Source organism: Polyodon spathula, chromosome 6 (genome assembly GCF_017654505.1).
Source record: "Polyodon spathula isolate WHYD16114869_AA chromosome 6, ASM1765450v1, whole genome shotgun sequence".
In the NCBI taxonomy this organism is placed as follows: domain Eukaryota; kingdom Metazoa; phylum Chordata; class Actinopteri; order Acipenseriformes; family Polyodontidae; genus Polyodon; species Polyodon spathula.
In genome coordinates, this window is record NC_054539.1 from 19,620,088 (window position 1) to 19,645,056 (window position 24,969).

General features: G+C 39.3%; 2 protein-coding genes, 5 non-coding genes and 1 pseudogene across 7 annotated transcripts; 7 read left to right on the plus strand and 1 right to left on the minus strand.

The window, feature by feature from the left end:
* On the minus strand, nt 1-1,455 carry zgc:153284 (uncharacterized protein LOC751696 homolog). The gene is made up of 3 exons (XM_041251554.1): nt 1,349-1,455; nt 993-1,160; nt 1-152 (listed from the first exon to the last, which is right to left on the minus strand). The coding sequence occupies exons 1-3, from the start codon at nt 1,391-1,393 to the stop codon at nt 87-89; spliced, it is 279 nt and encodes a 92-aa protein (XP_041107488.1). The 5' UTR covers nt 1,394-1,455; the 3' UTR covers nt 1-86.
* Nucleotides 1,456-8,635: 7,180 nt separating this feature from the next.
* On the plus strand, nt 8,636-12,765 carry LOC121316981 (annotated as a pseudogene).
* LOC121317766 lies at nt 9,361-9,437 on the plus strand. Its single transcript, XR_005950529.1, has one exon. It is a non-coding gene; the product is annotated as a small nucleolar RNA SNORD101 (small nucleolar RNA).
* Nucleotides 11,262-11,344, plus strand: LOC121317779. The gene has a single exon (XR_005950541.1). It is a non-coding gene; the product is annotated as a small nucleolar RNA SNORD100 (small nucleolar RNA).
* Nucleotides 12,766-15,652: 2,887 nt separating the features above from the next.
* Nucleotides 15,653-18,560, plus strand: LOC121316980 (40S ribosomal protein S12-like). The gene is made up of 6 exons (XM_041252442.1): nt 15,653-15,706; nt 15,830-15,876; nt 16,503-16,619; nt 17,464-17,566; nt 17,936-18,037; nt 18,474-18,560. Exons 2-6 carry the CDS (start codon nt 15,863-15,865, stop codon nt 18,534-18,536), a joined length of 399 nt encoding a protein of 132 aa, XP_041108376.1. The 5' UTR covers nt 15,653-15,706; nt 15,830-15,862; the 3' UTR covers nt 18,537-18,560.
* On the plus strand, nt 16,331-16,408 carry LOC121317765. The gene has a single exon (XR_005950528.1). It is a non-coding gene; the product is annotated as a small nucleolar RNA SNORD101 (small nucleolar RNA).
* LOC121317780 lies at nt 17,162-17,244 on the plus strand. Its single transcript, XR_005950542.1, has one exon. It is a non-coding gene; the product is annotated as a small nucleolar RNA SNORD100 (small nucleolar RNA).
* LOC121317778 lies at nt 18,123-18,260 on the plus strand. The gene has a single exon (XR_005950540.1). It is a non-coding gene; the product is annotated as a small nucleolar RNA SNORA33 (small nucleolar RNA).
* Nucleotides 18,561-24,969: the final 6,409 nt, after the last annotated feature.

Genomic DNA, 24,969 nt, shown 5'->3' on the forward strand with positions numbered 1-24,969 from the left:
TATATATTTAATTTAACGTGTCAAATAAGGACACAATGGAGATCCGGCTTGAGGATGCTTGAAATCGGGTGGGTTGGTTTCATTGATTATTTTAACTGGAAAAACTCCTTCACTTTCATATCTTCTACAGCTTCAAAGAACATTGAATAGTCCTGAACCAAGACAGAAAAACATGTTACTTTGAAACATATTCTATATAGTAAAAAGTTCTGTACAAAATATAATGTCTGACAAATGTGTTAGAGCTTTTTGAAGAGTCAGTGTAAATAGCTCACTCAACTTTTTAAAGATAAGTTAAATCTTTTTGTATGCTTTTATATAATTGAAAACAGTGTTAGATATTTTAAGATGGCTATTTTAAAACTGGGACTCGTTTCACTATTATACAGTCTTCTAGGCTACTTGACCACAACAGTAAAACTATTCTATTTTCGATTCTATGTACTTAGCAACTTGAATGAAAAACTATTCATAATTGTAAAAATAAAAAACAAAAACCCTTTATCTCCACATTGATAAACCTCTCACAATATTGACAGTACACTCAGTAACAAATCGTTAAGAATTCAATGTCTGCCTGCCTGTGGTGTTGTTGGCATCAGTGTCTCATTGGTTATGTGCTCATTCCGAGTTAGCTATTGTACCAGATCATACAGATCAGCATTTCTCTAAGACAAATTAATGAGCATTTCTACCATGCATCAATATCCACCATAACTAGAAGTACAACAAATTAGTACATGAATATGTAAATGGATGCTGTTAAAAATAATAAATAACAAACTCTAACAATATTTATTTGGCTTAGAGGCAGAATGACCTAATTCTTTTGCCATCCATTATTATATGTATACACACAACCTGAGGTATGAAGTGAAAAATAAACTAAATCATTGTAGGTACATTTATACCAAAATATATCAATGCAAGGTTGAGAACATCCCAGGTTCCTAATGTGCAGATCATACTAAAGATAGGCAGGCTGTACTTACTCCACAGTAGATATCGCCATTGAAGATCTGAGGTGGCATTATTTCAGTCTTTCCAGTTTTTCGGTACATTTCTTCTTTCAAATCATTACTGGTCGCAATGTCAATGAGATTATATTTTATCTTCATGGAATCCAGATATTGAAAGATTGCATGTTGCTGCTGTTTCACCTTATTAATAAAGTAAAACAAATAAAATAAGACATATCCTTTAAGAAATGTGTTTGTTACAAGATTGTAATGTTAAGCCAACATCTTCAAAATTGTATCTTGAAAGAAATGAATGTGTAAAAATCCTGTCTCTAGTAGTTTTTAGTTTAGTGTAAGACAGTGTTTCAAAGTAATAAAATAATAGTTACCTCTCTAGATCCACTAACACTGGTATAGTATATCGTCAGAACCATTGTTGCAACTGCTGTACCAGTACTCACTGTTTTAACATTTAAGGAAACGTACTTAATAGTATCAGAAGCAGAACAGGTTTAGTAACATGTTCCTGGGATCGGCTAGCCACACCTCTCAGCTAGAGAGAGCTAGATTTTATAAACCTGTTTAATGTACAAACATTTTAAATTTACACAATTTTCCAGGGCATCCATGTGACCTGTGATAATTGTAATCAATCCCTGTCCAATGCCTCTAAAATATTGGATATGTATATCCTACTGTGATATTGAGGGAAATACTGTCCCATAAATTATATAGAGATAGTAAATACTACAAGTGGTAGGGAATCACACAAAACATTGTAAACACAAGACAACTGCAAAACTAATAAGATAGGTCACTAATATATTACTCCTCATAAGGTGAAAAGTAAAACATTAGAGATGTCAGTAGCCTTAAAAAGTAGGTCACCATGATTTAAATCGATACCGTCAAAAAATGGTGTAAAATGTTGGTTATCCTTCATGTATAGATGGCTGTTGATTCCCTGCTGAAGCTTCTGTTTTCATTGTTTCCTGCAATGCATTTTCATAGTATTACTGACTGACTCATTTCTTTGCATAACAATTTATTCTGTACATCTAAGTACTTTAAACTTACCTTCACTTGATTCCAGGTGTCTACCATTATCTGAGAAAATAAAGCATCCCAAAATATCATACAATAAACAGTCTTGACAGTTTCCAAGGCCAAGGGGTCGACTATATACCTAGGCCTATAACAGGACATAACAATATTATTAGAAACATTTCGAAAAAAGATGTATGGCGCTCACATGCCACACAATTGCAATGCATTAAGCCTAAGTAGTTAAGTTGCAAGACTTCCAGAAGGCAACTACTGTTATCTACAGGAGGGTCAGAAGCAACTGGTGACTAACAGAGGAAGACAATGGCTAAAGAGGGTTGTGACATCCGAGAAGTGTCATTCAATACAATAACCCAATTACACTGACCCTTATAGTGTGAGCAATGAGTTTTTATCCATGACTAAAGTGTGACCATGTATTTTAAAATGGTAAAATTACACCCAATAAGGGCATCTACGTTTCAACACATACATATTTAAGGAATGTATATAATTGGCATAGCATATGCATAAAGTAAATTAAAGCAACCTACAATTTAAATTGACTTTTCATACACTCTAGAAACTTTTACACTAAATGAATGCTTAGGTAACTCTGTTCACTTTAAATCTGCTGCATATTTAAGAAGGATTTGGTATACCTTTTTGTGCAAAGCTTGTTTTCACAAAACTGTATTCCTGACAATAATAAAAAAAAAAAAAGTGTGTGGGTGTAGTTTCTGTCAAGACAAAGCAGGAAAGACAACATTCCAGGTGTGAGTGTTAACACTAAGAGCTTTTAAATCTACACCACCCAGAAAAGGAGCAGCCCAAAAGAGATACAAAAACAATAGCTTTTGTAGTAGCATTTAAAACAAAGACAATAACACATTAATTCTGTTTCCTCTTGAGATAAACACTACTGCAACCTAATCCCTTTGTGACATTCCAATCTTTATAATCTGATCTTGAAATTACGAAGGGATACATTAGTGTTGCCCTTATTCTTGGAATGCATATTTAGCTCTGTGTACCTAGAGTCAATGTTAATGCTGTTTGGTTTGGTGAAAATGACCCTATACCTTTCAAGTATATTACTAACGTATTGAAGTTAAATAAATACAAAAAACTACTTTCACTTTCCTGTTCCAATCACATACTGCACAATTCGCAGCTAAATCTAACTCAAGAAAAATGATTTGCAATGTTGTTATATCATAATATTATGTTGAACTGTCATATTCCAGAATACTAGGTTGTGAAGGCCTTACTTCGTCTGTCACACAGTATTTAAAGAAATAAATTTTTCTTGTGTGCATTTAGGCACAAAAAGAAGACATCACTTTCGTATTTTTAAATCCCTGCCATTGTAGTTTCTTCGCAATAAGCAAAGTGGCAAGAGTCACATTTTCACAAATGTAATTGCATTACTGAGTGTGACAGGGTGGCAAAGGGTTAGAGAGAGACAGTAGCTGCAGTTTTAAGCACTGGGGCGAGCATTTATTAAACAAAATAAATCAAAAACACTGCTCATAGAGCAAAATAAACAGGGTAAACAAAACAATACTAATGTCAGGCTGGGCATTTGCCTTCATTGATCCATATATACCATATATCCATATCCACTCGACTCAATGACTCCCTCCCACTCAATGACTCCATCCCAACAACTCCAAGGAGGTCTCCTCACCTCCTCCCCACTCTCTGTAGCCGGCAGCTCCCTCTTCTCAGGCTCCGACAACAGAAATTCAAGGACCCCCCCAGGTGATGCTGAACCAGTGTTGCCAACTCCACAAAGCAGGAAGTCGCTAGATGTCTCTATATAGACATTCTACAGTCAGCAGAAATGTCGCTAGACAATTTACCACGCCTCTTGGAATTGCTTAACCTGAGGAAACACCAATATAAACAACATTAAATGTATTTATGATGGTTGGTCGTTTTTTAAATGTCCTATTTACATTTGTCTGGATTATCTACCTATACAGAGTCTGATGAAATTGATTTTATTATAAAATTATACATCACTTATCACTGATTTAGCACATTATGTTTGTTTAAATAATTGATGTCGTTCTCTTCCTCTAACAAGAGGCAGCAGTTGTAGTAGTTATTTCCATTATGACTAGCAGGTCACTCGTGCTCTCTGGTTCACAGCTGCAACCAGCTCGGCAGCAACTTTTCAAAGCTGCGCTGGGCTGTGCAGGATCTGTAGATTTCTGCCGGTGGAGTTGAGTGACTTCACGCAGCAGCCCTCGAAGAACATGCATCTCTGCGATTCTGTGCAGAACTGCAGAAACCTGCACTACGAGAAGAACGCCACTACTGTATACTACTTTAGGACAAGGGAAGCGTGGTGTATTGAGCCACGTGTGACTTATGCTGTGATGATATAATTTGGCGACTTCTTTCTCTGAAAATCCCTGTTGTCTGCAGTGAAAGTCGCTAAATGTCACTAGATCTATACCGACAAAATCATTAAGTTGGAACTTGGCAACACTGACCAAGACTGACTGAGACCGGTTAGAGCGTGTCAACCAATGGTGAAGCAGGTTTAAGTGACACATGGCTTTAAGCTTTAAGTGATTTGTTAAGTGACTTGTCATACAAGATGGCGGAATATTGGACAAACGATCGTGAAGATGAGCTCGTCCAAATGTGGACCAATAGTCCATGTTTGTACGATTGCATTGCTAAAGCGAACTCCGATCCTAATTCCAAAACCTACGTGACAACAGAAATTGCAAAAGCACTTCGAACTACAAGTGAGTTTATGTGGTATTTAGTTTTAGTAGCAGTGACGTAGCAGCCTATATTTGTACTACCCCACAATGTCTAAAACAAAAACTCAATACAATCACAAAGCCCCGAGATAGAGCAATAAACTATAGAAAAGTCAAACACTGTCTGAAATGTTTGCACAGTGTAAATGGTCAATAGCTAAATTAAACTAAGCACTTCTTTTTGGTTGCCTCTCGCGCTGTCACCGCTGTCTAATCAGAATACGATACCGTGCATAATGAGAGGGTCGCTATGTTTTAATAAAAAAAATGTATACAGGGCAGTATTAAATCAATTGGCATACACAGTAATCAGCAGGATCTAGTAGTGGTCAGTCTAATTCAGTCTTAGCAGTGTGAGACACCCAGTTGGGAAAAACTCAATTGTGACCTCAAACCAAAATTGAGCACAACTAATCACGGAATCTTGGCAAACTCAGATGAGATAAGTTGGGGTTTGTATGACCATGTTTGTTTACTGTTAAGAAACATGGCTGCGGTAATCTGTTTATTTAGATAAGTGCGTGCAGTTACTGGTTCGTCTGCGCACAGTCAAAAGAGCAGTTGGCACAGAACACAGTGATGGTTACAGACCATCTTCAGCGACTAGGTCTGAGGGTCAATTCAGAAAAGATCCGCCTCGTGCCAAGCCAACAGACCGAATTCTTGGGTCTGCACCTGGACTCAGTGTCCATGGAAACGACCTTGTCGACACAGAGAGTTGCCTCGCTGGAGCGGTGTTTCTCCCTGTTCAGGTTGAGAGAAACAACCAGCATGGAGCTGTGTCAGCGCATGCTGGGGCTGATGGCTGCCGCCTCACAAGCCCTTCCCTTGGGCTTATTACACCAGAGACCTCGACAGGCCTGGTTCAATGCCTTCGCGTTACATCCGCGGAGGGACAAACATCGCAGCTTGACGGTATCCCGAATCTGCTGGGAAGCACTACACTGGTGGAAGGTTCCGTCAAACATCCGCCAGGGCTTGCGCTTGGGTCCCGTCTTCTGAAGGGAGGTTGTTATGACCGACGCTTCCAACCAAGGTTGGGGAGCAGTCTGGAACGGCTCAGGGACCCGCGGAGTGTGGTCAGGACCCTGGAGGTCAGCCCATATCAATGCTCTGGAACTCAGAGCAGTGGACCTCGCCCTTCGGCATTTCTTGCCAGTGCTTCTAGACAAGCACGTGTTGGTGCGGTCAGACAACACCACGATTGTGGTGTATATCAACCGCCAGGGCGGCCTACGGTCCCCCCGCCTTCACCGGATGATAACACGGCTGTTGCTATGGGCACAGCTGCGTTTGATCTCTCCGCATGCGGTTCACCTACCAGGCAGAGTCAATGATCTCCTATCCAGAGGAGGCCCTCTTGCAGGGGAATAGCGTCTCCACCCTCAGGTGGTAGAGCGCATCTGGGAATGGTTCGGCATAGTGCAAGTAGATCTCTTCGCTTCACGAGAGACTACGCACTGCCCCCTATGGTTCTCGGTGAGGGACCCCGACAGCCCCCTAGGAGTTGACGCACTGGCTCACGAATGGCCGCCAGGCCTTCTATATGCGTTTCCACCGATTCCAATGCTCCCCGCCTTCTTAGAGAAGGTCAGGGTAGAGCAAGCGACAATGATCCTGGTCACTCCTCGGTGGCCTCGGAGGATATGGTTTCCGAGCTTGATGCAGTTGCTACATGGTCAACCGCAGGAGCTTCCCCTGCGAGCAGACCTATTGTCCCAGGCCGAAGGACGGCTTTGGCACCCGAACCCCAATCTCATGCAGCTATGGGATTGGCCCCTGAGCGGGAGTGCCTGTCAGCCTTAGGGCTCTCGACAGCAGTGATTTCGACCATTCAGAGCGCTAGAGCACCCTCTACTAGGTCACAGTACATGTACAAGTGGCAGTTGTTCCAAGATTGGTGTCTGGCGGGGCCATGACCCAATATCTTGTCCTATGGCAGTGATATTACAGTTTCTTCAAAAACTGTTAGATGAAGGGAAATCTCCCTCTACACTTATAGTGTATTTAGCCGCCATATCAGCTTGCCATGTAAGCATTGATGGGTTATCACCAGGTTGCCATTTTCTGGTATCGCAGTTCCTCAAGGGCGCAAGACGTGCGCGACCCCCAAGAACGACCAGTTTACCAACATGGAGCCTTGACGTGGTGCTAGAAGCCCTTACTAAGGCACCATTCGAGCCTCTCCACACTGTGGATATGAAGCTCATGTTTATTAAAACCGCGTTTCTGCTGTCAGTGGTGTCAGCTAAATTACATGCACTGTCAGTGCATCCCTCATGTACTCGTTTTGCAGGAGACGGTTCTAAGGTCTCCATGCGCCCAAATCCAGACTTTTTACCAAAAACCCAGCCAGTCGAGTTGATGCTGTTCCATCTTCCTCCTTTTTCTTCCCCGGAGGAAGAACGGTTACACATGCTCTGCCCCGTGCGGGCATTGAGGTGTTATATTGACCGTACAACGACTGTGAGGCAAACAGAACAATTGTTCATATGCCATGGTTCTAAGACCTTGGGTCAGCCGTTGTCTAAACAACGCCTTTCCCATTGGATAGACATATGCCTAGATGTATTGCCTACGCAGTTGTGTTATAACGTAAGTCTGTCCTACTGCCGAGAATCCTCCATCACGATGGCTTGGGTACCCTGTTCCCATACCTTGATGGTTATTTCCGACTTGAAAGGGAATGATAGGTTGCGGATGAAACCCCGGTTCCCTGAAAGAGAAAATAACCATCAAGCCGCGAGGTCTCTCCGGAAGTCTTCACGGCCTGAAGAGCAAAAGAGGAAGAGAGTCTCCGCGCGCAAGCTCCCAGGAGGGCGGGCTTACACGTCAGCTCGCGCAGAGGCCTATCGGTAGCTTTGCTATAAAGCTCAGCCAATCCCTACTGCCTGACGGCAATGTCCCATACCTTGATGGTTATTTTTTCTTTCAGGGAACCGGGGTTGCATCCGCAACCTGTCGGGGAACAAAAATAAATAGAACGCTGCTTCTGAATAAACAGCCACGGTTTTGTTGTACACCAACATTGAGATACTCTAAAACTAGTGGAACAGAATAAACAGTTACAATAATACAGATTTAATTCTCCTCTGAAATAATAGTGCATTTCAACCTTACAAATAGAACGCATAACATTCAATTAAATTGATTTCAATGATGATTAAACTACTAAATTGGTTGTATACAGACCTGGCAGGTGATTGTCGTTGTTGCCCCTCATGAATTTACATACAGAAAATATTCAGTGTAGTGAAGGAGTTTGGAGGGGGTTAAAGGATAAAGCCCATAGCTTGGTGACAGACTCTTCTTGAGTTATCGAATGTCGGGAACATGCCAAAAAGGGAGAGTATTTCTACCTTATTCTGCATTTGTTAAATAACAGGAGTGGGACAAAAAAAAAATACAATGTCTTTTTGTTTGTATTTGTGAAAAAGCTGGGGGTTTTTTATGTTCAGGGCAAATCTCTGTCATGCACACTGGAAAAATATTGGGTTATGATGTAACACCAATTATTCTGGGTGCGTTCACGGAGATCATTCTGCCCAGATTCTGACAGACTTTGGCAAAGTTTCAAAATAAGAGTACCGTGTCCTGCACACAAAGCAACAGGTTATTTATTCACAATCAAAACATGAGCCTTCCTTGGTATCACAACCAATGGCGGTCACATGTTTTGATTGTGTACTTTTTACATGTATGTAGTACAATTTTGCATTTTAACTCACTTTACCAATTTCACATGTATATTATTGTAGAAATTACACACCTCTTTAATATATAAAAGAGGTGTGTAATTTCTACAATAATATAATCTATAATGAATAAAACAAATCACACACACATACAAATGTGAATCTCATTTATTTATTTATTATTTCTCAGACGAGCAAACACACAGACTGACTTTCTCACCGAACGCTCGGGGTCCTGCGCTACGAGGAAGGGTTTGAAATATGACGTCATCTGTTCGCAGGCTCTGTTTGTCGCTGGCCGGGGACAGGAGGTTTGGAGCAGGTTGAGGTTGAAAGTGTGTAATCCGTCTAAAGTACAAAACATCGTTCTGTTTAGGCTAGGGAAACTTACAGATCCAACATGGGCAATAATAAATCAAGTGATATATTTTTATATTACAGCAATTTAGGTCCAGCATTCACTGATAAACTGCGATGGCCGAGGAAGGGTAAGTATTGTTTCTCTTGTACTGTCACTTACTAGGGGCGACCAGTTTAAATATTAGTACAGTGTTAGTATTGCGAAACAGATTAGTTAGTTCAGTAAAGATTTGAGATAACAGACTAGTTGTAGCAAATACGTTTCACGTATGTAAGGTCTAGGAAACATAAAACATTTGTCTAACGGCTCACTAGTAAAACAAAGATGACCACGTGTTTAATTGTTAGACACTTGCGGAGCAGTAGGATGTGAGCTGGTAGCAGCAATTTGTTAAAGTGCAAGTCTACTTTTTGCAGATGCTGTTTACTTCCCTAGGCAAGTGTTGAAATGTGTTATAGATCTGCACCATGGTGTAGTTATGTACCAGTACAACGGTTCAAATAAAGAAAAAATACAGCGTTTAAATTATTTTTTTTGTCTTTAGTCGGATACCCCTTCACTCTTAATTATGAGTGACATACCTATTCTGACAAACCTGTAGCGATTAACGCTTTCATCATGTTTATCTGTACCACGACTGCTTGGAAATGTGAACCAATGTGAATACGCTAACATGGATGCATGTGTGTTTTAAGCATTGCTGCTGGAGGTGTGATGGATGTTAACACCGCTCTTCAGGAAGTGCTGAAGACCGCACTCATCCACGATGGCTTGTCACGCGGTATCCGTGAAGCAGCCAAAGCGCTGGACAAGTGAGTTCATTCACATATTAGACGAACCTAACCTCTGGGGTGCCTTTCATTTTAATTTCTTTAAATGTACACTTTTCTGATATGACTTCTGTGACCGCCACTGGTTGTGATACCAGGGAAGGCTCATGTTTTGATTGTGTACAGCAGGGGTTCCCTTACCCGAGGCCCACCTGTTCAGCTCCATTAGGCATTGCGCACACTATTGGCACTCCTTGGGCAAATGTCAAATAAAAAACATTTTAAATGTTTAAACCTGTAACATTATAAATAAACCTAATCTAAACTATCCTTTATTCATTTGAATAAATATTGTGAAATTTGGAAATCACTTACAATATGGACTGAGTGAAAAACAAGACATTTTTATCAAACCTTTAAATTAGGCACTTCTGTATAATTGAACATTTTAGAAATGCAGTTATTTTTCTTGGTCATCAAACAAAGAAGTGTGTGTCTTTTATTATTCCCATTCATAAATACCCGAACAGGAATCGCTTTGAGTAAAACCTGTAGAGTGTGCACAGAAACAGAACTTTAATCCAAATGTCTGAACACTAACTAAAACGTTAACCATTACCTTGCACGCTAAACTGTCATGCACAAAAAAGACAGTCGCACAATAGAGGAAAACGAGAACCTTGCAGAAGTTACTTTTTTTCGTCACTACTCTGTGCAATCAAATATAACTTGCAAAATTACATTGTTGGCTTACTAAACCCCCCCCCGCCCTCCAAAAAAGTTTGTTTTTTTTTTCCCAGCAAAACATATTGTAGGGTTATTGTAAGATGACTGCCAACAAGCCAGTAAGTAATAATAGCAGTATATCTAAACATTTTATTAAATCACTTACTGGTATGTAACAAGATTTATGAGTTTGATTAACCATCAAGTTATTACTATTAAAACATGCATCAAAGTACTCTAGTTTAAATATTAATAGCTAATTAGTCACAGAAAAGTATTTATCATAGGCATCAATTGAATTTTTAAATGAATGTTATCAAAACATTTCTACAAAATAAAAAACCCATTCCAGCACCTCAAAACTGAGCCCACGGTACAAATGCATACAAACTCCTGTAGCTAACTATTTTTGTTCTTTATACTTTGCAGTATTATTTAGTAGCGGATTCAACATATTGTAATTGTATTAATAATGAACACACTTTTTACATCTTCCAGCAGATCGAACACATGACCTTAATACTGCCCTATTGTCAGAGCTCTTGCTTTATGTCCCTCCTACAGGTAGGCAATCTATTTGCTTTGATTTGTGAATTTCTGCTTTGATTGACAGTCTGGCAAGGCTCAGTTGCTTAACTTTATTTTTCTACAGTTAGTTGCCGCCAACCCCTGCTTTTGGCTATTAATAGAAAAAAATACATAGAATGGAATTGCTCCTGTAGCCCACCCACCTTTGGGCCATGGACCACAGTTTGGGAACCCCTGGTGTACAGTACTATTACTACAAAGATAGTTCCTGCTGGAACATGACTTGTGGGGGTTGGGTTGTATGTGATATTAGATGATAGGCCAAAGGAGTTGCTTTAGGCCTATTAACCCTAATTTTAATGTTTGCTGATTGTACAATTCATAGCGTTTGTTTCTGTATCAATGATGATGATTTGGCTCCCTCTACTGAAATCTATGAGGAAGAATGCCATCGTTACCCAATTTCATCTGAGATACAAGGTGTACCTCTTACGGATTTTAACCTTTTGGTATAACCAGGAATTCATTGGCAATGGCAATGACAAAGGTTGGCTGGAAATGTGCTAAAGATTTCTAATATAGCCATGTGATTTAAACAGTGGGAACACTGTCAGTTTTAGACCTGCAAGCTTTATCCAATAGTCAGAAATTAACATATGCCACATGCAAAATAAATAAGGCTCTGACATGAATATATTTTTTATGGCAGTACATGATTGAGATGAAGGCAGGGTAGATTGCAACCTGTTTATTTGCAGTCTTGCCCTTTACCTAAGCGAATCCAATGTGGTAGTTGATTTGGTCTTTACATTGAAAACTGCTTGGCTCTAGATTTTGAAAGCCAGTATTGTATTTTACAGACATCAAGCCCACCTCTGTGTTCTTGCTGGCAACAATGAACCAGTGTTTGTGAAGCTTGTCGATGCTGTGTGCTGAGCATCAAGTCAACCTTAAGGTAGGATTGTAGTTTTTTTTTCTCTCCCTTTGTGAACAACTTTTCTTGATGTGCATTGACTCTCCAGTAGAATATTAGTAGTCCTGTTAATGAGCAACTACTGAAAGAATCCATTTGGTGAAAGCACAAACCTTTTCATATCATACAAAAGTGTGATCAACAATCTGGTAAGTGATTTCCTTTGTATTCTGTAGTTAGTAGTTAAGTGTCTGAGTTATGTTTTGTGATGGCTTTGGTGGAACAGTATTTATTGTGTCAATGAAAATGACTTGGCTCTCTCTACTGAGGCTCTGCGAGGAAGTGTGCCATTGTTTCTTTGAATGCAGTGAGTATTTGGTTATTAACTAACACTTTTGAAGCTACAGCCTTTCAACATTCTCCTTCCCCCCTTTTCAGGTTGGTGACAACAAGAAGTTTTGTGAGTGGGCGGGTCTCTGCAAGATTGACAGAGCGGGCAAGGCCTGCAAGTTTGTTGGTTGTGGTGGTGTTGTCGTCAAGGTGAGAAAATGCCTGCAAAATGTATAGATTGCTTTACCCTGTGTGCAGTCAAAACCATAATAGATTGGTTTGTATTAAATGTTGCCAGTGTAACATGGGTGCTATACTGAATGTGTTTTGCAGCTGTGATCTGAACATTACTGGCAAAATAAAATGCCAGGGTACGAGCCTTAAGGATTGTATTGGCATTCTTTTGAGGTCCCTAAGAATGGTAACATAAGCTTGTAATGTTTAGAATTGGAACATATTTACAGACACACATTTTTTGTGTAGAATACTGCTTCATATGTTGACCTGCAAGTGTACATGTTTGGCTTGCTTATAAACAATATATATAAACTATCATTTTTTTCTTGTAGGATTATGGCAAGGAATCTGAAGCCAAGGATGTCATTGAAGAGTACTTCAAGGTCAAGAAATAATGCAAATAAAGATTTGAAACTGCAGTTGCCTTGTATTTCTTTTTTTCCCCAAATATTAGTTATGGATTTGGTATTTATAAAACCACCAAATTCATGTTTCATGTCCATCTAATGATGGTTGGTATTGACAGTTTGGCTTGCAGGTTGTAATGCTTTGTGAGTGCCGTCAAACTTGGTACACAGTATTAGGTGATTGTGGGGGTTCAAAGAACAACAAAAGAACCCTACAGTAAGTTTACAAAGCTGATGCAGCTACAGTGGGAAAGGGTTATAGAAATCCTGTATGTTAAATGTTTCACAGTGATATTGTCCTTTGGCCTTTATATGGATATCAGTGAGGACTAAGTTTCTGCTGTATAGACAGTACTCAATGAGTTGATTAAACATCCCATAGGTGAACTTGTTTAAAATTTCTCCCCTGTAGTCCTATTCAAGCCATTGCAACTTTATATTTTCAGTGTTCTGGAAACTATTTGGCCAATCTAATACCACCTTCACTTTGACCTGCAACCTAAGAGGTTTGCAATATAGACAAACTGGGGTTGGCCCTGCAGGAGCCGGCAAGCTCAATCATCTGTCACCAGTCAACAGTAAGCCCGGTCTGGAGCAGCGACCCCCAGCTGTGCTGCCTGGTGTACCTGGATGACCTTCAAGGAAACGCTCCACTCCCTGAGAGAGGTGGTGCAATGGCTGGAGGCAGCTGGCATGAAACTCCTTCCAGGCATGTGGTGCTTCAAGCAGTGAGATGTCACCTTCCTGGAACACAGTGGGTGGTGAAGACATTCATACTGAGCTGGGGAAGATTAGAACTGTCCAGGCGTGGCCTGTACCAGCAGATCAACGCCGGTTACGAGGGTTCCTGGGTCTCCTCATATTACCATTGCTTCATCGCTCATTTCGCCACCGTTTGCTGTGGAAAGGCTTGCTAGAACGCCTTTGACAACGTGCAATAGGGGCCTATGCTGCTGCCCCCTGACCCGGATCACCCATTTCTGCTTGACGCTAACACCAGTAAAGCTGGCCGGACAGAGCATGAATGTTAGTCCACTACAACTGGCCCCTGAGTAAACAAGACCAAGTATTGTGTGACGGGATGAGAAATGATAGCAGTGGTAGCGTCAGTACACCACTTCCATCACTACCTCTCCGGGCTGCCCTTCACCATCTGCACTGACCATGCTGCACTCTAAGGGTGTGCTGGCTTGAGCAACTGAGAACTCGAAATACACCACTGGGCTGGGCAGCAGCAAGAACGGTACCCTGACCTGCAGCGAGCTGTCCGTACTCAACACGGCGGAGTGGAGGCAGTAGCAAGAACAAGACCCTGACCTGCAGCGAGCTGTCCGTACCCACCACGATGGAGTGGAGGCAGCAGCAAGAATGGGAAAGAAAAGGGAATGTTTAATTTAAGGAAAGAACTCTGACCTGGTCTGTGACACCATTTTGGGAAGTCAGTTATCTGCCTTTTCTGCCTCCTGAACAATAGCAGTAAGTAAAAAAGTGGGCTGGTGACAAGAAGTATTGGCTAGGGAGTAGTCTGTCTCAATAGCCAAGGTACCATTTGGTAATGCTAAAAAAAAAAAAAAAAAAAACACAACTTGATTAAAAAGAGTTCACTGAGTATAAACAATACAACAAGAAATTATTCTTCAGTGTAAAACATTTTTCACGATTCCATTGTTGAGCAAATCATTGTGCAGCCATCTAAACTGTAAGATGAGATCCGCCTTTATGAATTATTGTACAAATTACCTAGGGATTAAACAGCAACGTGTACTGCAAGAATTATTAGCTTGTAAAAGGTGTGTCCTCCGCCAGAACCTACTGTAAACCACGCTTTAACAAATAAGAAATTGAATTTAATGGTAAGTGGTACTAAAGACTTGGATGTAATTAAGTACAGCATGTAAAGTATATTAAAATGACTGGTTTACAGCATATGGAATAACTTCTTGTGTTCTTAAGATACATGTAAAAATGTAAGTGTGACGTACAGGTGGGCGGATGTACAGACAGACACCTCCAATCTGACGCTCCCACTAACGTATGGTAAATAATGTTCATATCAAGTTTTATCATAATTTAATAAGGCGTTTTTAAGAGATACGCCTATGCAAAATAAGTGGGACATACTAATGTACAGTCAAACAACCCCCATAGAACCCCAAGTTAAAATACTCTCAAGAACTTATGCTATGTAAGATTATTACCAAGTTTTATCACAACTGAATATTCCAGATAAATGGAAAATTGTGAAGTGTGACAAAAGTGTGTACACTATGGTTATACACTACTGGTGTACCACACATACATTTTAGCATATATTTTAAGAACCGGTTAACCAATTTTCATGAAACTTGGTATTAACGTCAGTTTACTTAATTTGTTGAGAATATTACATTTTGGATATGTAGAGCAATATATGTCTGTCAGTTTATCCATCCATTTGTTTGTCAATATACATCTAGCATATCTAGAGACCTGCTAATCAAATTCTGATTAAAAAATGTAATTGCTAATTCTTGTACACAAATTTGTATATCATGTTGCTGTATCTTGGTCATCATTCATCGTACAGATAGCAATATGATACCGCTAGAACAATACCCAATTTCACACAACTTTTGTGTGTGATAGTTGGGGGTGGGGTGGAGATGTTAATTTGAGAGGCACCCTCAAGCAGCCACCTGTAAGTTACATTGTATATTTAGTTTTATATATATATAGTCATTTTTAGATAAATGCTGCAAATCAACAACAAAAACATTATTATTATTATTATTATTATTATTATTATTATTATTATTATTATTATTATTATTATTATTGTCATTGTCATTATTTCTCAGGCGAACAAGCGGACAGACATCTTTTCCACAAACGCCGACGGGGTCCTACCACTGAATTTAAAAAGATGACATCACCGTTTGCGTCCTCTTTTTTCTGCGACAGAGAGGAGGTGTGGGTGAGTTAGAGAGTGTCTGTTTCAATCTGTATAAAATACAAAACATCGTTCTGTTTAGACCAGGGAAACTTACAGATCCAACATGGGCAATAATAAATCAAGTGATATATTTTTATATTACAGCAATTTAGGTCCAGCATCCACTGATAAACTACGATGGCCGAGGAAGGGTAAGTGTTGTTTCTCTTGTACTGTCACTTACTAGGGGCGGCCGGCAAGTAAACCAGTTTAAATATTAGTACAGTGTTAGTATTGCGACACAGATTAGTTTGTTTAATAATGATATACGAGAACAGACTAGTTGCAGTAAATACGTTTCACGTATTTAAGGTCTAGAAAAAATGACATATTAACTAACGGGAGACGCTGGCAGCTCGCTAGTAAAACAAAAATGACCACGTGTTTAATTGTTAGACACTTGCGGAGCAGTAAGGTGTGCGCTAGTAACAGCAATTTGTTAAAATGCAAGTTCTTCTGCTGTCTATTTTTTAATGTATGTACTAACTAGTGGTGACAATATTGGTTCTTTGCATACTTTGCCTAGGCGAGTGTTAAAATGTGTTATTAGACTTGCAGCATCGTGTAGTTATGTACAGGTATAGCGATTCAAATTATAGCTACAGAGTTTAAATGATGATTTTTTGTCTTTAGTCGGATACCCCTTCACTCTTAATTATGAGTGACATACCTGTTCTGACAAACCTGTAGCGATTCACTCTTTCATCATGTGTACCACGACTGCTTGGAAATGTGAACCAATGTGAATACGCTAACGTGGATGCATGTGTGTTTTAAGCATTGCTGCTGGAGGTGTGATGGATGTTAACACCGCTCTTCAGGAAGTGCTGAAGACCGCACTCATCCACGATGGCTTGTCTCGCGGTATCCGTGAAGCAGCCAAAGCGCTGGACAAGTGAGTTCATTCACATATTAGACTTGAACCTAACCTATCTAATATTTATTTGAACGTACACATTGAGGAGGCTGTGTGGTGCAGTGTTTAAAGAAATGGGCATGTAAGCAGGAGCTTCCTGGTTCAAATCCTAGCTCAGTCACTGGCTCATTGTGTGACCCTGAGCAAGTCACTTAACCTCCTTGTGCTCTGTCTTTAGGGTGAGATATTGTTATAAGTGATGCTGCAGCTCAGTCTTGTAAAGCACTTTGTGATGGTGAGCCACTGTGAAAGGTGCTATATAAAATAAATTACCGTTTCTGATATCACTTCTGTGAGAGCCTTTGGTTGTGATAAAGGAAAGCTCGGATAGTATTTCTGTCTTGTCCTTTAATGTTTTGATTGTGTACAGTATCTTCAGATAGTTCCTGCTGGAACTACTTAACTTGTGGAGGTTAGGTTGTGTGTGACACAAGGTGATCTATTGACCATAATTTAATGTTAGAAATATTACAGCTTTATATTTAATGTTTGCTGATTGTACAATTCATAGCGATTGTTTCTGTATCAATGATGATGATTTGGCTCCCTCTACTGAAATCTGTGAGGAAGAATGCCATCGTTACCCAATTTCATCTGAGATACAAGGTGTACCTGTTATGGATTTTAACCTTTTGGTATAACCAGGAATTCATTATCCATTATTGGCACTGACAAAGGTTGGCTGGAAATGTGCTTCAAATTTCTAATACAGCCATGTGATTTAAACAGTAGGTACAGTTTTAGACCTGCAATCTTTATGCAGTTGTCTTTACATTGGAAACTGCTTTGGCTCTAGATTCTGAAAACCAGTATTGTATTTTAGACGTCAAGCCCACCTCTGCGTTCTTGCTGGCAACTGCGATGAACCCATGTATGTGAAGCTTGTCGAAGCTCTCTGTGCTGAGCATCAAATCAACCTTATTAAGGTAGGATGGATATATATTATGTGAACCACTTTTCCTGTTGTGGATTGCCTCTGCAGTAAAATTAGTCCTGTTAATGAGGAACTACTGAAAGAATCAACTTTGTGAAAGCACATCCTATTTCAGTCTAAACCTCCAATATCTTATACACACAAGTGTGAGCCACAATTTGGTAAAAGTGATTTCCTTTATTTGGTAGTGTCTTCAGTGAGTTAAGTTTTGTGTTGGCTTTGCTGGAACAGTATTTGTTGCTGTATCTGATAATGACGGGTCCCTCTACTGAGGTCTGTTGTTTCTCTGAATGCAGTGAGTGTTTGGTTATTAACTAACTCTTTGAAGCTACAGCTTTCAACATGCTCCTTTCCCTTTCAGGTTGATGACAATAAGAAGCTTGGTGAGTGGGTGGGTCTCTGCAAGATTGACAGAGAGGGCAAGCCCCGCAAGGTTGTTGGTTGCAGTTGCGTTGTCATCAAGGTGAGGAAATGCCTACAAAATATAGATTGCTTTACCCTGTGTGCAGTCAAAACCATAATAGATTAGTTTGTGTTTGTATTAAATGTCGCCAGTGTAACATGGGTGCTAAACTGAATGTGTTTTGCAGCTGTGATATGAACGTTGCTGGCAAAATAAAATGCCAGGGTACGAGCCTTAAGGATTGTATTGGTATTCTTTGAGGTCCCTAAGAATGGTAACATTAGACTTGGGTATAAGCTTGTAATGTTTGTTCTTTGTAAAGTTAATAATTAGAACATAGACATTTGTGGACAATGCTGCTCATGTTTGGCTTGCTTTTATAGCAATATATATATATATATATATATATATATATATATATATATATATATATATATATATATATATATATATATATATATATATATATATATATTTTTTTTTTTTTTTCTTGTAGGATTATGGCAAGGAATCTCAAGCCAAGGATGTCATTGAAGAGTACTTCAAGGCCAAGAAATAATGCAAATAAACATTTGAAACTGCAGTTGCCTTGTATTTCTTTTTTTCCCCCAAATATTAGTTATGAATTTGGTATTTTATAAAACCACCTAATTCATGTTTCATGTCCATCTAATGATGGTTGGTATTGCCAGTTTGGCTTGCAGGTTGTAATGCTTTGTGATTGCCTTCATACTTGGTACACAGTGTTAGGTGATTGGGGGGGTTCAAAGAACAACAAAAGAACCCTACAGTAAGTTTACAAAGCTGATGCAGCTACAGTGGGAAAGGGTTGTAGAAATCCTGTATGTTAAATGTTTCACAGTGTTATTGACCTCTGGCTTTATATGGCGATCAGTGAGGACTAAGTTTCTGCTGTATAGACAGTACTCAGTGAGTTGATAAACATCCCATAGGTGAACTTGTTTAAAAGTTTCTCCCTTGTAGTCCTACTATTCAAGCCATTGCAACTTTATATTTTCAGTGTTCTGGAAACTATTTGGCCACTCTAATACCACTTTCACTTTGACCTGTTACCGAAGATGATTACCTAGGTCAGAATTGATTGTGGTTGTTTAACAAGATAATGGCTTAATAGTTGGTACACAGCTGTATTTACATTTTTGTATTACCAGTAAAGTAAGGAAAAACAATTTTTTGCAAAAAAAATTCTAACTAGTCAGGCTTGACCAATTGTCTAGCATTTATTTATTTATTTTTTTTTTTAACGTAGCAATGTCATTTATTTCCCTCCCTATTATCTAACCAGATACCGGTGGAGTCTATTTTAATATTGCAAAGTTTGATTCAGTTGTGGATAGGGATGCACGGAATCCAGGATTCAGCCTGAAATACCCACTTTTTGAGCAGGGTTTGGATTCAAATAATTAGATCCATTTTAATGCATCCTTCCAATGAATGAAGTTCTTTAAAGAAGACACAAATCTGGTATTGAATGTAACTCTTGCGTTTATTAACAGGTGTTTGAGAACAAGAACACGTTTGAACTCTGTCGCAGCTCTCAACTCCCTAAATTACTGGTGGCGAATGCACTAAACATGTCACGCGGCTGCTGAATGTAAACACTCCCCACCCCCTGTGCAACACAGCACAGTCACATCACACTTCATAGAGTAAGCTTATGCAGTAAATCTAAGATAGTAATGGCAAACTTGAGGACTCGTGTGCTTTATTTGTGAAACGTGTTCTAGAGATCGTACTGAGATAATAAAAATAAAACCTCGGTGCACAGAAGTAGATAGTTTACAGCTGTCAGATGTGCAAGGCGTTGAACAATATGCTTTAGTAAATTACATTTTACGTTGACATACAAGCTGAACCATTTGGGAACTGCTGTGTTAGCCTATTTGATATGTGTTACACACTGCATTTAAGTCAAGGTGGGTTTTATTTCGCAGGGAGATTCAGGTCACTCAGTAATTTTATCTCATAGCTCTCAGATCAGGTGACACAGGTTGAAATGCCATAAAATAAAATAGTGGGTTATGGCAAAATGCAGCTTATCTTGTTAACAGTTCTGTATTTTGATGTTTCGGTTGTGGGGGAGGGGGCTAGTAAACTAAGTTTAAAACTAAAATCTTATTCAGGGATATATTTCCATTTGGTAATACAGATACTATTAACTAAAAGGCTCACAACTAGATTGTGTGCGTCCCTTGTTAGTAGCCGCCAGTCTGTTTGTCATTCAACAGTTTCCTTTAGTTTTCTTGACAGTTTCTGTAGGTTCAGTTCGGTATTCAGCTGAATCCCAAAAGCCTGGATTTGATGCATCCCTAAGTGTGGGTAATATAAATGACACTGCAAATTTATTGGAATGCCCCATTGCTTGTTTTGATTTGTTGTGCAGATTAAATCAAACCACGAACTGAATTGGCCAAGTGGGTAGATTAGTGATTTAATTGATGACTTAATAGGCCACAACAATTTAAAATGGTAAGAAAAGGAACACATAGCCCCAAAGAGTTGCTTAGGATGCCTAATTTAAAACTCAATGTGATTTAATATTTTTCTCATCTATTGCGTGTTACTCTTTACTGACTGAAGATAACATTTGTCACACCCGTTTTTCATGCAAGTATATATAAATGACAGATCTTAAGGTGTTCGAATACATTTGCACATTGCTGTGAATTTTAGATACAGAGAATGAAAAAAAACTAATACTGTAGGGTACTCCTGTCGTAAGCTGCAGTTTGCTTGATTCAGTCTCTGGTCATCCAATCGTTGGCCTTTCTTGCCTGTGAATTTGCCCTTGGACACTTATGAGTTGTGTAAAGGTTTTGTGGGATGGTTGCACTACTATCCACGAAGACAAAGTTAATCACACATTTCATCTGTGATTAGTAAAAGGTGAAGGGGCTTGGACATTAACCTGCATTTCCTCAAACACATGGAATATGGTTATTTTACAGCAAATATGGTAACGTGAAGAAAAACTCTTTATAGTGATATTATTTCTAGTAAGTGATGTATAATGTGCACTATGGCTTCTTAGGAACACTTAGTACCTGGTTGATACCCTTTGGGACAAGGCTCCTGCAGACCTGTTGTGAATGGCCATGTCTTGAAACAAGAAGCTTTTTGGGAGGCTTCAGATTGACAAGACACAAATAGGCATGGGTGCTTCAATTTAATATATATATATATATATATACTGCCTTGGGACCATAAAATGAGTATGTTATAACCGAGGTATCTAATAACCTGATATTAATGTACATATACAATGTATGTACAGTAGTGTAAATGTTTATTGCAGTAGAAACAAACACTTTCTGCATGTAACTACAGTACTATACAATACAGTATTTTACATTCTATATTTTTATATGTACAGTATTAAATATGGTCAGCTAAATAAAAAAATAATAATGTACTGTAAATGAAAATGTAATGTACCTGTACTGAATAATATTGCACTGTAATTAGTACAATATTGTTAATTTACTCACAGTATATTTGCATAAAACTAAAGAAGCTTGGTACTAGATGTTTTGTAAGTGAATTTTGCAAAACTTACTGTACCACACACACTTCTGCAAATCTGACAAACTGCAAAACCGTTGCGAGCAAGCACTCAACAGTATGCATTGCACTCGTACTGTAAATAATAATAAAAACAAAATGGTACTGTAATAAATTACTGTACAGAAACAACTCAAAACAATAATATACTAAATACATGTATACAGTAGTAAACTCAGTACAGTACACTTTACCATACAAACTGCATGTCCTCGTTACTTGTTTAGGAAATCTTTTATAGACGTCTGCTGCAGCAACTGCCTCTTTTTAAACTTTAGCTCTTCAAGTTTAACTACTGAGTCCATGAACTGATCTCCACTTGGTTGGCTCATCACAAAACCTTTAACAACATCAAGCACTTGTGTGTACTGGCTGAGAGAGGGATCACCATCGCTGACTCCTCTTCATCATCGTTGTCCTCATCATTCTCTGCTGCTTCGGCATCCATGGTGCTCTCAGGGCTGTCTATAATGTCCTTTACTATCTGCTGGTCAGACCGACCCCCACTAGTAACAATATTATTGTCAATATTAGCCAAGTCAGAGAAGCTAATGTCCCCTATGTTAAAAACTGCCAACAACTGCTGTGTGTCTTCCTCTTCTGTATGTACTTTTGTTTCTATGGTGACTGCAACAGCGTCAACCACCTCACCCGGGAGCTTGAATCCGGCATGTGAGAAGCAGTTTGAAATTGTCTCAGTAGTCACGTTTGTTCATGCCATTCTGCAGAATATAATGGCATCCAGCACGGTCAGTTTAATTTCCTCCTTTCTGGCTTGCAGCTCCATTGAGAATGGTCTTGCGATAGTGGCATTTAAAACTCTGTATAACACCCTGGTCCAGAGGTTGCAGTTTGCTGGTTGTACTGGACAGCAAAAAAACAACTTTGATGTTGGATAGGTTCATGTTGGCCGGATGTGCAGGATTATCCAATATTAACACAATTTTGCATTTTTCTTTCACCATTCTGTTATTCAATTTTTGACACCAACTCTTGAACATGTCATCCGTGCTCTGTTGTTAGCTTTGTAATCGCAGGGAAGGGTCCTCACATTTTTAAAGCATCTGGGGTTCTTAGACTTTCCTATGACCAACAGGGGTAATTTTTCACTAGACATACTACCGCACACAAGAACAGTGATCCTGTCTTTTGCCCCCCTCCTCTTGAACAGCGTTCATTTTTAAAGCAGAGTTTGTGACGGCAACATCTTGAAAAAAAAGTCCTGTTTGGTATGGCGGATGGTATGCCGACAATATGTTTGGCAGTGTTGTGCCTGTCCATGTTGCAGCACTGACTTTTCCTCCCAGCAAATTCTCTTGAAAACAATCCCACGGCGGGATTTGAAACGATCAAGAAAGCCGTTTGAAGCAGTAAAGTCCGGAATGTTCAAAAGCCTTGCTAGTTCATTCACATTTTCCATCATCATTGGACCGCTCAATGGTACTAATGCATCTCTTCATTGACTCTTGAGAAGCGTGTCTTCTAATTCAGCGTACAGCGAAGTGCTCAACCGTTTATAGGCAGGTTCAAATACTGAAGAATCACTGACCGACTTGATTTTCTCCTGACTCTTCCTTATCGTATTCACTGTGCTTTTGGACAACCCCAGTTTGCTACATAATTGTGCCTGCTTTCGTCGCTTTTTTATTTCACTGCTAATGTAGAGTTTATCCTTGAGCGAGATAGACACTCTTTTTATCTCTCGCCATGTTAATACAGTACAGATGTACTGTAATCAAGAGCAACGTTCAAACAGCAAGTACGTGATATCCACCACACAGACGTGCTGCGTGCCAACGCGGTACACGTGTGTAATAACAGGAAGTATGTACTAAACAAGCTTTTTAAAAAGGATTTAATATGATATTTATTTGGACCCACGATACAGGTACATTAAATCAGAGTGTACGTTATATATCAGGTACGTTGTAAACGAGTTTGACTATATATATATATATCTATATATATAGACAGTTGTCATAAGTCAGTCGACTATAGCTACATCCCTATGATATGTATTTGTATATTCATCAGACCAAGTAAATGTTTTTCCAGTCATCCGGGGTCAACTCCAACGAACTTGTTGACTTAGTAGAGCTGTGTACTAAGTTGCAGACTAGCTAATACGGTACTTTCTCAGGGTCATCCACAGCTGCTTATTAACTTAGTAGCAATTGCAACAAAAAAGATGGGGAACAAATTTGGGGACTAGCTGATCCCCAGCTTTAGTACAGAGCTTAGGGTTACGCTTTTTATTGCGTGCTACCAAACGGGAACTGAAAGAGAGGGGAAGGGGGGGGCGACACCAAATCTGAGTGATTGGTTCCGGCTTTATAATTATATTTGGAGTTATTTTTGTTGAGTTATTTTTCTTTTTCTTCTGGAGTGGACTAGATTAAGGCCAACCTCATGCAGTCGTTGAGATGGGTATCCGTCAAGCGAGATCTATACTTTGACTTCAAGTACTTCATTGCAGAAAGCGCAGTCTCACACAAGTATGTGGATACGAAAAAATCACTCACACATAGATAAACTTCTTTTAAAAGGGGGTACTTCTGTTTCTCCACAAGTGTCCAAAATCCCTTCTCAGATGATCTGGACTTAAGTACTAAATCATTGTGAAGAGTGATTATTTCCATCTCTAGGTTGGTATTGTCACATTTCACCAAATGTGCTATCCTGGATGCGGTTTCACTGATATCCATGTCAGTAAAAGGGTTTTGAAGGTACAGTAAGTGGCTATGGGTTCCATGTATTTGAAGTCATCAAATCGTCTTTCAAATTCTACTTCAATTTTCAATGTCCTTGTCGAAGAGTGCATGTTCTTCCTGCTTCTTCGCTAGGCCAGGAAATTGTGTGAAAACTCCCATTTTGATTTGAGCGCTCCACAATCTGAGCTTCCTTCGGAACACATTCACTATACAATCAGCTGTGTCAAAGTTATGTCCTTCCCTTGAAGCTCAAGGTTCACTGTGTTCAGTTGAGAAGTCAAATCTAAGAAACGCTAAATCGGTGAGCCACTGTTGATCACAGTTCTTGGTAGTGTTCATTTCTTTCTTCCAAAAACTTTTTTTTATTTTTGGAAGGAGTTCCTGAAAACATTCCAAAACTTTTCCCTTGCTGAGCCATTGCACTTCTGAATTCAAAATAAGGTCACTATACAGCAGTGTCTTGAACAGTCTGTGTTGCAGTGCCCTGGCTCGGATTGAATTGACAATCTTCACAACTACGCTCATGACATGCTGAAAATTGAGTACTTTTGCGCACAAAGTCTGCAGATGGATGATGCAGTGATAGTTAAAAAAAAAAAAAAAAATCAGGAAAGTCAGGGTCATTTTTGCACATAGCAATGAAGCCGATCTTCTTTCCTAGCATTGCAGTTGCACCATCAGTTGTTATTGACACAAGTT

Bases quoted from the DNA above. Each gene is read 5' to 3' on its own strand.
- LOC121316980 (XM_041252442.1), top strand. The intron at 16,620-17,463 runs GTGAGTTCATTC...ATTGTATTTTAG, and splicing joins GCAGCCAAAGCGCTGGACAA to ACGTCAAGCCCACCTCTGCG. The intron at 18,038-18,473 runs GTGAGGAAATGC...TTTTTCTTGTAG, and splicing joins GCAGTTGCGTTGTCATCAAG to GATTATGGCAAGGAATCTCA.
- zgc:153284 (XM_041251554.1), bottom strand. From the start codon at position 1,393: ATGGTTCTGACGATATACTATACCAGTGTTAGTGGATCTAGAGAG. The intron at 1,161-1,348 runs GTAACTATTATT...TTTATTAATAAG, and splicing joins GTGTTAGTGGATCTAGAGAG to GTGAAACAGCAGCAACATGC. The intron at 153-992 runs GTAAGTACAGCC...GTCTTGGTTCAG, and splicing joins ATGGCGATATCTACTGTGGA to GACTATTCAATGTTCTTTGA.